Source organism: Berghia stephanieae, chromosome 2 (assembly GCF_034508935.2).
Source record: "Berghia stephanieae isolate SIO BIC M18660-M18661 chromosome 2, UCSD_Bste_1.3, whole genome shotgun sequence".
NCBI lineage: Eukaryota > Metazoa > Mollusca > Gastropoda > Nudibranchia > Aeolidiidae > Berghia > Berghia stephanieae.
Genome location: NC_088361.1, coordinates 33,728,994 through 33,742,668, shown reverse-complemented (window position 1 = coordinate 33,742,668; position 13,675 = coordinate 33,728,994). Strand labels below are relative to the sequence as shown.

The following is a 13,675-nucleotide window of genomic DNA, read 5'->3' as shown; positions in this document are numbered from 1 at the left end:
ACTCAAATCCTACTTCGACAAGTGGTACCTGAAGATGAACACTTCAAAAACCGTGGCCACTGCAGTCCACCTGTGCAGTGGCTGGCACACCCGTAAACTGAACGTCCTCGTCGGGGACCAACATATATAGTCAGAGAAAGATAGTGATTTTTCTTATGTGAACCTCCAACTAATTGCAACATAAATATTTTTTGTGTCAGATTGTAGAATGTAATTCACTGATTGAAATGATCCATTGTTTACCATTATAGAAGGGTGCTAACATAATTAAATTTAACATTGAAAATTGAAAAAATAGCAAATGTGGTAAAATTGATACAACTGAAGCAACATACCTGCACAATGGATAAAATTTTAAAAAGCAAACCGCATTCCCCCCTCCTCCTACCCATCTTTCTGGCTCATCCATCAACGTCACGCGCGAACAATGGGGGATTACCGCATCCCACGCATGTGGCCAAATATGGCTACACAAAGATAGACAAAATATTATTATCATTATTAATATTATTATTTTATTATCGACAATGAAAATAAAGACTTATAATTGTCGTCGAAACATATGGATGAGTTTTTGGGGGGTTTTATTCTGAGGGTTATGATTTAGTAGTGATTGGTCATGCGAAGTTAAATTTGTCAATTTTTCATGTTTTTGATTGGCCACATGGATTTATTTTTTTGGCCATCTCCCAGTTCGTTAATAGAGACTATCAAGTTATTCTCGCACATTTTAATGTAAATCTAAGTCTGTTTTCAGCATTTCTGTTTTTCCCAAGTGTGATATCAATTCAATGACTTATTTCAGTACAATGCAAGGTAAGAAGTATGTTCATTTTTTCATTAAATCTAATGTTCTCAATTTAATAACTGACCTAGAATTCAAAACTAATCAATTGAAGCATTCTCTCAATAAACATACAGCTGAATTAAACAATACTTTGCAGTGTTATATGGAAGTAAAATGAAAGTATGGAAACCCGTTGGCGTCATGTTTTACAGATTGAAGATCAAACTGCGTTATCGGCGACCTATGTTGCGATGAGTAAAGTGTTAGCATCTACTGCTTATTCAAATGTTTTATATGTTTTAGATACATAAAATAAATAATTAAAACAGTTTTTCTAGCGCATTTCCAAACATTTACCATGCTTAATGCGTTTCATGATATTTCAATTTATCCCATTGACCAAATGGAACCATATTTCCATTTCATGCAGCACCAATTGCCTAAAACCAAGGACACGTTCACACCTTAGTCAAGTGGGGTAGTGTGTGTTAATTGTAGAGAGCGGTGGGGGCTGCTTGAAGCCTGGTTACCAAAGACGGAACGTAGGCACCAGAATTGTTCACGATCACTTTCACTCATCCGACCACCGATCATGCTTAACAACGCTTGACTTTTGTCACAATACCTCTGTCTCTGAGCCACTTAACCGCTCTCTATAAATTATATTTTCATTTCTTTATCTGCTGTTTAATGTTTAATGTTGCCTTCGAAATCGTTTAAATTAATAGTCATCCATACAGTATTTGTAACTATTTATTAAAACTTTTTTGTCGATGCTTGATTAAAGACAAAATGAAATTTCACTTTCAGATGACTGATTTTCAACAACAATGTCCTATTTGCCACGAGGAATTCATTAATACTGATGTTATAACAATTCTTGGGGAAAAGGGCTGTGACACCATTAATAAAGTTAGTGTTAAGAGAAACGACAATCTAAAACTGATACCTGGCTCCAAAATACATCGGCGATGTCAGCAACATTACACGAATAAAAAGAATGTTGCTGCAGCAGCTCTAAGACATTACAACGCTAAGCAGTCAACACCCTCACTACGATCAACATCTTCGTTTGATGTGAGAAATGAATGTTTGTTTTGCGGTCAATATCTCTTTAAGAGAACAAAACGGAACCCTGATGTTTTCCCTGTTAGGACTGAAAAACAATTTTTGCTCTCAATTAAAAGTAAGTGTAAAGAAAGAAAAGACGAATGGTCCCAGATGATTTTAGGTAGATTAGAATACTGTCAGGATTTACATGCCTTAGAAGTCAAATATCATCAACAATGTAGTGTAAATTTTAGGACAGACAAAGATGTTCCATCAGAATTTGCGACTCAAGCAGAGGTTAAAAAGAATCCATCTCGTGGCAGGCCAGTAAACAATGAGTGTAAAGCGGCATTTGACCATGTCATAAATTATTTGGAGCAAATTGGGGATGAAACAGTTACGATATCTCACCTGATCTCTGAGATGGAGAAGTATGGATCAAAGGCGTATTCTCCATTTTATTTGAAGAAAAAGTTAAGAGACCATTACGGAGACACCCTTTTTATCTATGCAAAAGATGGTTTGCCAGATATTATTTCTTTGAGAGAAAATGCTCAAAAGATTATCCATGCTTTTCACCAAACTCAAGAATGTTCTACAGCAGAGGATGAAAAAACAAAGATAATCGAGACAGCTGCAAAATTGATAAAATCGGACATCAAGGCCTTAGAGAGTTGTAAAGCATTTTATCCAACAGTGGATTCTATTTCACCAAAGGAAGCGAATGACGCATTTCTACCTTATAGCTTAAAGTTATTCTTGAAAAGTTTGTTTGAGCCGTTGGAAAATAGTGTCATAACATCATCTCTGGGCCAGGCACTGATACAGGCAGCAAGACCCAAGTCATTGCTCACGCCACTTCAAGTTGGTCTTGGTATCCAAATTCACCACCAGACTGGGTCGAGGCTCCTTGTAGATGTTCTGCACAAGCTTGATTTTTGTTGCGCGTATAATGAAGTGAGAACATTTGAAAAAAGTGCCGCCTTGGATTCTGGTAAGGATGTAAGCCTTTCATGTGATAACGCATTTTTGCAATTTGTAACTGACAATGTTGATCATAATATTGCAACAATCGATGGTCTCAACACATTCCATGGCATGGGAATGATAGCAATAAGTTCACCCCCATCTGCGATTACGAGAAAAATTACCAGAAAAGATGTTTCAATGGAAGAAATCAGGGAATTAGCGAAAATTAAAATTTATTTTTCTAATCCAAAAGATCCTTCATCTCCCATTCTCTACAAGCCATATTCAATACCCAACTCTCAAGATTCTCTTGCCAGTGTTGATATTCTATGGAGAACCTCTTGGATTTTCAGCTCTCGGAGACCAATGTGGTCTGGATTCATGCAAGCACTTGTTGGAAATAGAGTTTGCACAGAAACATCTGGTATTGAATTCCTTCCAATCATTGATCTGAAACCAACTGATGAATCATGCATATTATCAACTCTGAAATTCTTGTCATCACAAGCAAACAAATGCAAAACAACACCTGTCATTACCTTTGACCAATCATTATATTGGAAGTCCAAAGTGCTAATGTCAAGAAATGATGACAGCCTAAATGACATCGTGTTAAGACTTGGGGATTCCACACAGCAATGAGTTTTCTTGGTTGTATTGGAAAGGTTATGGAGGGATCGGGTATCGAAAATGTCCTCAAAGTGATCTATGCTCCTAATTCCGTTCCCTTTATCATGAATGGAAAGGCCTACTCAAGAGCAGTCAGAGCCCATTGTCATTTAGATTCCGCAATTCATGCTGTTATTGTCAGTGATATTTTCAATCTAAATGTTTCAGTTTTAACTCGATCAGTTGAAGATGAAGCCAATGCAGAAGTATTCAGCAAAGATGTGCCAGGGATTTCAGATATTATTTATGAAAATCATTTAGATCAAACCACACCTGAGAGTTCTTCTGGCTCAAGAGAAACCCGCTTTGAAGAAATTAGTTCATTGGTCGATGGAATAATGGACAAAAGCATTGCCATAAATAACCTTGAAACTAATCCAGTATTTCAACACACTCTGGGTGTCTATCCCAGCTATTTTTTTTCTTTTCTTTCTTTTTAATTTGATTTCGTCAACATGTAAATGAATGTGATTGCGGGTAGTATGTGTGTGCGTGTGTGTGTGTGTGTGTGTGTGTGTGTGTGTGTGTGTGTGTGCGCGCGCGCGCGCGTGTGTGTGTGTGTGATGGGGGTGGAGAGGGGAAGTCTTCTTTGGCAACATTTTGATAAGCCTAAACAGTCAATGTATTCGCGAAAAAAAATTCATTGTTACTTTTTCACAGATGTATCTACTTTTTGTTTGCAGCAAATATTTAATTACAACGCTTATATATTTTAGGTATAAGGGTATTCTATGGGGGAAAATGTTAATAGTATAGAATATTTGACATACCAAAAATATTATACTCCTTACTTTGTAAATACATACCAAACAGAGCGCTTAACCATCGTAAGAAACTATCGAAATGGACCTGTGCGGGTTTCCGTCAATGCTCTAAACGTTTATTAACCGTGTCATCAGTAGGGGGTTAAATGTGCCGCCCGGTATGGTAACTGATACAATTCGTGCGTGCCGGTCTATGGAATCACAGTTTGGAAAGTAATACATTTTTGTAAAATTAAAAAATTATTTTAAAATAGTTAGCACCTTTTTATAAAAGTAAACAATGGTTTATTTTACTTATTGAATCGTATATAATTATATGTAAAAGAAATAATTTATGTTGCAATTAGTTGGAGGTCAAATTATATCTTTCCCTGACTAATACCCGATGTGGGATAGAACCCGAAACCGCAGAGCATCAAGTTGAACGGTGTGTTGCACAGACTACTATGGTGTGTTGTGACGAAGCTTCCGGGCGGGTTTGTGACGGTGCTCGAGTGCTGTGAGGAATTTGTGGATTGGGCAGTGACATCATATTATTATGAAGTCCTAGGGATTGGGTCGATCGTCGATCGTGGTAGTTTGGCTCTATTTTTTCGGGCAACCCTGCTGCGCATGGGCATGGCGCTTTCTACAAATTCGACAACACTTGACACTTTCGGTTTCGAAATCCAAAACAACCAATCCAAAAATAATAGAAGGTTGAAGTTGAAGTGAAGTTGCCATCGTGGGGAATACTGAAAACTTAACTGAAAGTCTGAAAGAAAAACTGGAGATGAAAGAAATAACTTTTTCTTGTTTTTACCTAGAGCAACACAGATCCAGTTGAGAAAATTGAATCACACTTCACTAGGCAAATAGTATGTTCTTAACTTAATTAATAACAGTCGTCAGTGAAGTCAGTTGGCTGAAATGGACGTATTTTACTCAGCAGACGTAAAATCACTTCTGCACAACAAATTTGTTGTTATCATCGGCGACTCCAGTAAGTTTCTTTTTAACACCGTCAAATTCAATTCATGGTCAAGGCAAAACAAACCCACCTCATCGGAGCTAGACCTCTCTAGTCTAGATTCAAATTCAAAATAGGCACTTAGATAACTCCAGTCCAGTCCAGTGGCCGCCGATAGGCTCACTGTACTGTAAGGTGAAACTCGTTTTTTTGGAACATTATTTTTGGCCCTACTGTTTTGGTCACCATGGAGTTATTTGTGAATCTATGTGACTAATTTTGGTATCACTTTAAAAGGCACAAAACAAGCTTTCTAATTCTAATGTATTTCATAATCAATTCCTGACTGATTGTATTTCTCAGAAAGCTAATGAAATAAAATTTATCAATTTTTGAATTATAAGAACTTTTTAAATTACGGATACATTTTAATTATACTTCATACATCGATAGACAATGAATATATCTGCCAAATTTCATCAAAATTGATACACTCGCTCATGATTTTATTTTACCCGACATCAACCCCACTTTTTAGGACAAAAACCATATTTCCATTTCCATTAAACTTTAACCTTTTCCATACTTTTCATACATGAAAATGATTTATATGATAATAAAGCTTATTTTCTGACCTTTAAAATGATACCCAACAATTGCCATTTACTGAAAACAATAAGTGGGCCATGTTGACTGCAAAACTCAAACTCTCCCGATCGCCGCGAGATGCTTGTTTTGAGTTTTGAGGCAGCAGTGAGAATACAGATTCTCTCTGTAAAATTGACAAAAAATTTCAACAGAAAAATATACATAACTCGGGAACCGTTAGTCGTAGAGTAACAAATAAGGTCTCAAATTTTATGTTTTTTCATGTCCCATTCCCCCTGACTGGGTCAAATTAAGATATTTTGAGTTTTAAAATTTTATCAAAGTGCCTATTCAAACTCCTAGTCACTCCTAGCCTAGACTACTCCTTCCTCTTCCTCCTCCTCTACCTCTTTTCCTCCTTCTTCTCCTCCTCCTCCTTATCCTCTTCTTTGTCTTTTTCTTCTCCTTCTCCTCCTCTTCCTCCTTCTCCTCCTCCTCCTTCTCACTTTCTTCTCTTAATATGCAAAATTGTCGCAAATGTAGGTAGGTGTCTTGATGTTTTACACTTCAGGATGTAGTTGAGTGTGATAGTAGTGAATTATCTTTTCTCTAAACTGTTACTTGGTGATTGAATTTACAACAATGGGTGATAGGTTTTCCCGCAAGCGAATATTCGGGAGCACGGCACTGTGAATCTTAGGGGTGGCCTTCTGAAAGCTCTTTGCGTCAGCGTTTCTTTCAATTTGTATTTTCACCGTGGATCTTTTGTCATGCGTTTATTTATTCAATTTGTCAATATATAGTAACATTTTAAAAACTCTAGAACAAACCTTGATAGATTAGGTTTTCCGCCGCCATTTTGTTTTGTGAAGTATTGAAAGCAGTCCTAGGTTTTTTTTTCCTATTTGGGTTAGCTCGAGGTCAGAGGATTTATTTTCTGTTAGGGTTAGTGATAAGTCTTAGTAAAGGTGCTAGGGTGTTTGTTTTTCCTATTAGTGTTAGTTAAAGGTACTAGGTTTTATTTTTTCTTAGGGTTAGTTGAGGGAATATTTGGGTTGTTTCCCTTAGCATGAGGAGCTCTTGGAAGGCCTACCAAATTTAGATCGTGTCCCCTTGTTCTTGATCTCATTGTTGCTGGACCAAGGTTGTTTGGTGGTATTGTCACAAGGTTGCGGAATACACGATAGAGCATTGTCAGTTTGGATTGCTTCCTTCGCTATTCCAAAGTTGTCCACTGTAATGTTAGAATCATCTGTGTCACGTCAGTGGTTTTGAAATTGTCTAATGCAAAACGCGCTGCTCTCCTTTGTACCATCTCAAGTTTATCTTTATTTCTTTTTTTTCGGTTTCGTGATAGGGTCCCAGACAGTGCTTGCGTATTCAACGACTGGCCTTATTAGCATTGCATAACATTTGGCCTTGATGTACCTGGAGGAGCTGCTTATGTTTCTGTTCAGAAGAACAGTTATGGAATTTTTTTTCTTAGTGATTGTGTCTATATGGTTATTTCAAGATAGGTTAGTGTTGATGTTTAGACCAGGGTATTTTGCAGTTTTTACAGAAGAAAGTTCAGTATCATGCATCATGCATCATATACTTGGTGTGAAGTGGCTTCTTTTTGTTTGTCACTTGCAGCACTTCACATTTGTCTGGGTTGAAGCTCATTTACCTTATGTCTGCCCATATTTGAAGGTTGTCAATGTCTTGTTGTGGTAGCTTACTGTCTCCGTTGGACTTTATTTTTGGTATAATTGGCAATCATCTGCAAAAAGTCGAGCTCTTGATGAGACAACTTCTGGTAATTTGTTAATGTAAAGCAAAAAAAAGCAATGGTCCCATGACCGTACCCTGTGGGACTCCAGGAGTGACCTTTGAAATATCAGACATTTCCCCTTCCAACAACACTCGTTGTGTATGTCCTTGCAAGAATGATGGTATCCATTAAGTTGTTTCCCCAGATACCGTAAGCTTCACATTTTGTGAGTATTCGTTGATGTGGGACTTTGTCGAGCAGCATACAATCAACTTGGTCCCCACTGTTTAGGCTGTCAGCTAGTTCTAGAACAGTGATTATCAGTTGGCTGTCACATGATCTGCTTTTACGGAAGCTGTGTTGGTAATCTGATAGCACATTGTTACCCTCTAGGTGGCGTATGATGTTGCCATCCATAATGTGTTCGAGTATCTTGCTACAGATGCACGTTAGTGAGACAGGCCGGTAGTTAGATGGTTTACTTCTGTCTCCTTTCTTAAATATTGGGGTTATGAGATCTTCTTTCCATCGATCTGGTACTTGTCCCAGTGCGAGTGATGCCTCAGAGATTTTTGTAAGTATTGGGGTTATTTCAGCTGAACATTCTTTGAGAAGTTTTCCTGATATTTTATCAGGGCCTGTTGCCTTTGTGGATTGATGTTTCGCAATAATTTTTCAACTCCTGATAGGCTTATTGAAATATCTTCTATTGTTTCATGCCCATTATGAGGTTCTGATGGGATGTTGTCGGTGTTCTCTTTTGAAAATACTGACGAAAACTGTTCATTAAAAATGTTTGCTTTAAGTTGTCACTATGCACGATTCCATTTTTACTCCTTCTCCTGCTCCTCCTCCTCCTCCTCCTCCTCCCTTTTCTTCTTCCTCTTCTTCTTCTTCTTCTTCTTCTTCTTCTTCTTCTTCTTCTTCTTCTTCTTCTTTTTCTTCTTCTTCTTCTTCTTCTTCTTCTTCTTCTTCTTCTTCTTCTTCTTCTTCTTCATTTTTCTTTTAGAAGCAGGTGCCTAGGTATTTGATAAAATTTTCAAACTAATAACACATTAATTGACCAACCAGATCTGAATCTGAATGTTTTTCGAAGTCGACTCAATTGTGAGGTAGTATTCTGAGGGTGGCAAGAGTTGTCGAATATGATGTGGCAACTGTCGTTGGTGTTAAGGCTGAAGTGTTTTGATAAACTTCACTAGAAAGTGTCTAAATCTGTTGTGTTCACACATGATTTGGGAAGAGCGTTCCTGTCTTTGATGGATAGAACTTGAAATAACATCTAATTCATTTACGACAAAAACGGTTCCTGAGTTGTTGATATTTTCCTGTTGAAAATTGAGTCAAATCAGGGTTCCATGCAACCTGAAAAACCAGGATTTAGATTTTTGTTTTCAAGGCCTTGAAAACTGAGAAAAACATGTGTTTTGTCAAAAACTTGAAAAAAAACGGGAAATTTATTTTTTAGAGAAAATAATACCAGGAGGGTCATAAATGATAAAGGATCACATCAATTTTGTTGGAGCTCAGCAAAATTCAGGTTGACAAAGATCTGTTGTTGGTGGCTGCCCTCTTCGCCGCTGACCTTGAGGGTTCCAGTCAAGTGCTGTATATAAGTGTAGGGAAAAAAACTAAGTTAAATAAAGTGAAAATTATAAAAATATGAAGTTCTTGCCCTGATAAGTAAGGCTGATGGCGAGTAAAATTAAATAGTGTGCAAGTTCATCAATTTCAATTAAATTTGGCAGAAGATATTTTGAATAAATTGTCTATCACTGTATCAAGTATAATTTGAATTTTAAAAGCATCCATAATTTAAACGTGCTTTCAGAGAAATATAATCTGAATTTAATAATGAAATATACCATTAGAAAGCTTGCCTTTATCAACATGTTTTGCTTACTTAAAGAAAGTTAAGAGGAATTGGAAAATTCTTCGGCAAAATTTTATTCAAATAACTTGAGTAACAAACAAATGGTTTTAGCTGGGGATTTCAACTGCCCTGGTATAGATTGGAAGACACTAACTCTGAGGCCTGGGTCCACAGCTAGTCAAATTTAGCTAAATCTAATAGATATAAATAACAACTGACAATTTCTAATTGCAGATTTATGAAGGAAAAAACATGTAGGAAAACATAGGAAAATTTTCTTGACGTAATTTTTGTCACAAATGCACTCTTGTCAAAAAGGCCTTTTCTATGCCTGGAATTTCTGACCACGATTTTGTCATCACTGACTTATTAACAAAACCTGTTTAATCACAACAAGAGCCAAAAAGGTGTTACCAATATTCCAAAGCAAATATGGCAGTGCTATGCACATAAAGCAAATGAAATCAATGTTGAAGGCAATATTGATGTACATACGCTTTGGTAATATTTCCATACAGAGGTTCTAAATGCTGTAGAAATACACATTATTCACAAATTCCGAAAGCAAGTTACACCCTTTCCATGGAGCAATGAATTGAAATTTTCATGTTACAATCTTGTTAAAAATCCAGAATATTCCAGCAAACCAATACAACGAAACACTAGAAACATTATCGGCACTTCCAACGTCATTGCCAAACATAATTGAGGCAAACCTATTGAGAAAGGATTTAAGAACAAAAATACAAAGCCTTTTTGGATATATAGTAAAAGTAAAAGACGAGAAAACATCAATTGTGGAACTCTCCAAATGATCTCCAACGGAAAGCAAAATTTCTTTAAGACATTTCAGTTTTGTTGTCACGCCAGCAGACCAACAAAATATTTAAGAGAGTCCAATGTAAGTGAGTCAGATTTACAGCAGGCAACTACGCCACTAGAATGTCTGGCTGAATAAATGAGATGTTAAGGAACCAAGATCTGCTGGATTTGCATTGGCGATGAAGAAAATAGTCCATGATGAAATTCCATCAATACCACCACAGTCAATAGGAGGATATTTTACAGAACCATGTGGCAAATGAAAAATTAAAGCCCGTAATTTTTAAGACCATGAAATGAACCATATCATTGAAAACAAACATATGAGAAATCATGACTTTCGTTTGGGAAGACCCATCTCAGCCACATAACCTTACCGACATTCTTTTGTCAAAACCGTCACTGATTTGAACTGTCCCAACAACTTTAAATTTGGCATCATTACAAGAATTCCGCAGGAGACTATTTTTACTGACTGCAATTGGCACAGATACAGGTCCACAAATGATGCCATAGTGACCAAAGCAGGTTAGAGTTAGAGCCAAAAATAAAGTTACAAAAATCGAGTTTCACCTTATAGTGAGCCCATCAGCAACCACTGATCTGGAATTAACAAAGTGCATACTTCAACTTCTTCTCGGGAGCATTTTACCTACATTCACATACCATTAACAAAGTTATGAAAATTATGATTTTTCGTTGTGTAAGAATCAAGAAACTACATTCTTTCTCCTTGTAAATTAGTGTGGTTTACTAAAATTTCAGAATTAAGAGATTCAAATCACTTTTTATTGCCCCAATATAACAGATTAGAACAGTGGGTAGCATTCTATGATTGGAAGATTTAGACCTTTGATTCCAACTATGTTTATTTTAATTATATTTTTTGTTTTACAGTCCAGAGGTCCATTTATAAAGATATTGTTCTTCTTCTTCAGTATGATCGGTTCCTCAAAGAAAATGAATTAAGAGACAAGGTAACTTTCTCAAGCACATTAACATTATATTTATTTATTTTTGATCCTCTGTTTACATTAAGTAATTTTACCACAGAGCACTACAAGCCAAATTTTGCTTAATAAACCTTTATCTGTTTGAATGCACTCATGGACCTAGCCATTTTCATTTTCATATTAAGAACAGTTAAAGTGCCTTTGGCTTCATTGCAGTCTTAGTCCCATTGCGCTGACTGCTTTCTTGGTGAGATTGGTAAGTATTAGTAATGAGATTGCATTGTGATAGATTATGTGAACAATTTTTGTGTGATCTATTTAAATTCAACTAGAACCTGGTCTGATAAGACTTATGTGTGTACGATATCTTGAGTATTAGAATTTGGGTCATTTTCACTCTTCCGTGGGTCAGACTTTCTTCTAAATTCAGCATTTTTCTACCAGACTCATGAATATACTTAATTATGATTATTTGATGAAGAGAAAAATCAAAGTCTGGATGTATGAACATGTTTTATGATTTAAAAATATAAAAAAGTCAGCATACTCTTGTGTCTTCATCCTTGTCTTTACTTCTATAATGTATGTGTAAATTTGGCATAGCAAAATAGTTGTAATCTGTGTGAAAAATATAAGTTGTTCCTTGTGTCAGGTAACCTCAACGGTGTAATTGTAATATAGCACATCTTACCGACCACAGTATTAGAAAGTTGTGTGTTCAATCCTCATATAAGGAAGGCTAATTTTATTCCTGTATTTTTCCTTTTGTTTCGTTTGGCACAGAAAGTTTTCAGAATTTTTGTGTTATAAATAAAAGACTGTAATTTGTACATTACACACTTTTTTATACCAAATTATCCCCAATAAGTGCACTCACCCTTCTCTGTAGGCCTTTATCCTATTAACATGGCTTTGTAGTATGTCCGCTCGTGTGACGCACTTAAAATTGACACCCGAATTACAGGAATCCCCTACTAGCCTTCAAATTTCAGCGATTGTTTAGCTTAAAATTTTGCTTGTTGAAAATATGATTTTTGAGGGGGAAATATGAGAAAGTCAGCCTTAATATTGGGGAAAATAGGAAAAATAAAAATATTGAATTGGTTGAGATTGGTTGGCAAGTCTGCATTGCAATAACATCGCAGCTTCTAGGTTTGAACCCCACATTAAGCATGCTATTAAAAAAAAATAAAAAAATTGTTTAGTAGGATGTTTAGTCTCTTAGCTTGTTGCTCATTTTGCAGCACTGCACTGTTGCTGATGCCTGGGTTGTCTTGGTCTTTTCTCAAGCCTGATTCCCGAAAAGATGTTCGCCTCAGTATAAATAAAAGGAATTTTTATTTGTTGGTTTATTTATGTTTTGGACCAGTATGTTTTTGACATTATAATGAAAAGCTTTACGTTCTTATCATCAAGTTAGTTGTTTAGTCATCAGATAGTTTAGGTTTGGAATTGAGTTAATGATAATGATTTGGTTGGTATTGCAAGATTATTTTGTATGTAAAAATACAAAAAGTCCTCCAGAAAGAATTCAGAATTTAAAGTCTGTCACCAAAACGTTTAATTTTGTTTAAAAGATGTTAAAAGATTCTCCAATTCCAGGAATTCTTGTTAGATCATAAATTAGATAATTGATCTCTTTTGAAAATAATGGATCCCTTCCCTTAAATGCATTAAAACAAAAGAGATAATTTTTTTATTTGATTCACTTGAATGTGGCATTGATGGGTCAGTGGCATGTATCTTAGTCTTGAAATAAAAGTAAGCAATGTTGAGCATGGTCATTAACTGGATTGGTGATAACAGTTGTAAAATTCTATTTGTCATTGGCTAAGACACTTCCCTCTCTTAATGACTCAAATGTGAATGAGTGTCTGGCTATAGACAGTGATGGGTGTTGTAAGATTGCTACTACACTAAGGAAGCCTAATGGATGACTTGTACTTTTGTGATGGATATTTCATTTTGTATGGTCTATGAGAGGAAAAGATGAAGTATTGTGAGATTGAGCTTGTCAAATTGTGGAAAAGCGAGTATATAAATACTCATATATTTGTACTTATACTTATTGATATTTCTCTTCAATTCTACCTACAACCCAGCACATCATTGTGACGTTAGGTCTTTAGGAAAGGCATTTTGCACACTGTTTCCTCTGCCCTCTGGGCATGGGTGCCAGTTTTCCAATTCATGCCGGAATTCTGGTTTCACGATATCTCGAAGTCAAATACCTCCAGTTTCAGTGGGGGCTGAGTGATGGGCCCAAGCCAGTGTCCATCACTAAATTTTTCAAAAAATGTTGAGAGAGTACCTCTGGTACTTTCTGTCTCTCTCTGTTCTTTGGCTCCTCTAGAGAGAGACAACTGCACTGTGAGTATTTCACTATGTCTTATAAGTTGATTTTAAAATCAAATTAATTTCCTCATTGTGTCAATATGTTTTCTGTGTAATCATTTAATAATGGTGTAAAAACGGTGATGAAATTATTGAAATAAGAG

General features: G+C 36.1%; 2 protein-coding genes and 1 long non-coding RNA gene across 4 annotated transcripts in view; 1 reads left to right on the top strand and 2 right to left on the bottom strand.

The window, feature by feature from the left end:
• Positions 1-5,359, bottom strand: part of LOC144964755 (uncharacterized) — a 23,924-nt gene extending 18,565 nt beyond the window's left edge. The window contains exon 1 of one of the 2 annotated variants that reach the window (XM_078899342.1): positions 5,280-5,359. In XM_078899342.1, coding sequence (XP_078755468.1) covers positions 5,280-5,284 — 5 coding nt within the window. In that variant the 5' untranslated portion in view covers positions 5,285-5,359. The other variant, XM_078899347.1, reaches the window with a different exon arrangement.
• The window catches only part of LOC144964754 (PC-esterase domain-containing protein 1A-like), a 23,742-nt gene continuing 14,754 nt past the window's right edge, over positions 4,688-13,675 (top strand). Inside the window, exons 1-2 of the mRNA XM_078899336.1 lie at positions 4,688-5,221; positions 11,122-11,201. Coding sequence (XP_078755462.1) covers positions 5,149-5,221; positions 11,122-11,201 — 153 coding nt within the window. The 5' untranslated portion in view covers positions 4,688-5,148. The remainder of the gene's footprint in view (positions 5,222-11,121; positions 11,202-13,675) is intronic.
• LOC144964756 (uncharacterized) overlaps positions 8,896-13,675 on the bottom strand; it is a 6,017-nt gene continuing 1,237 nt past the window's right edge. Inside the window, exon 2 of the long non-coding RNA XR_013643925.1 lies at positions 8,896-9,135. This is a non-coding gene — a long non-coding RNA (uncharacterized LOC144964756). The remainder of the gene's footprint in view (positions 9,136-13,675) is intronic.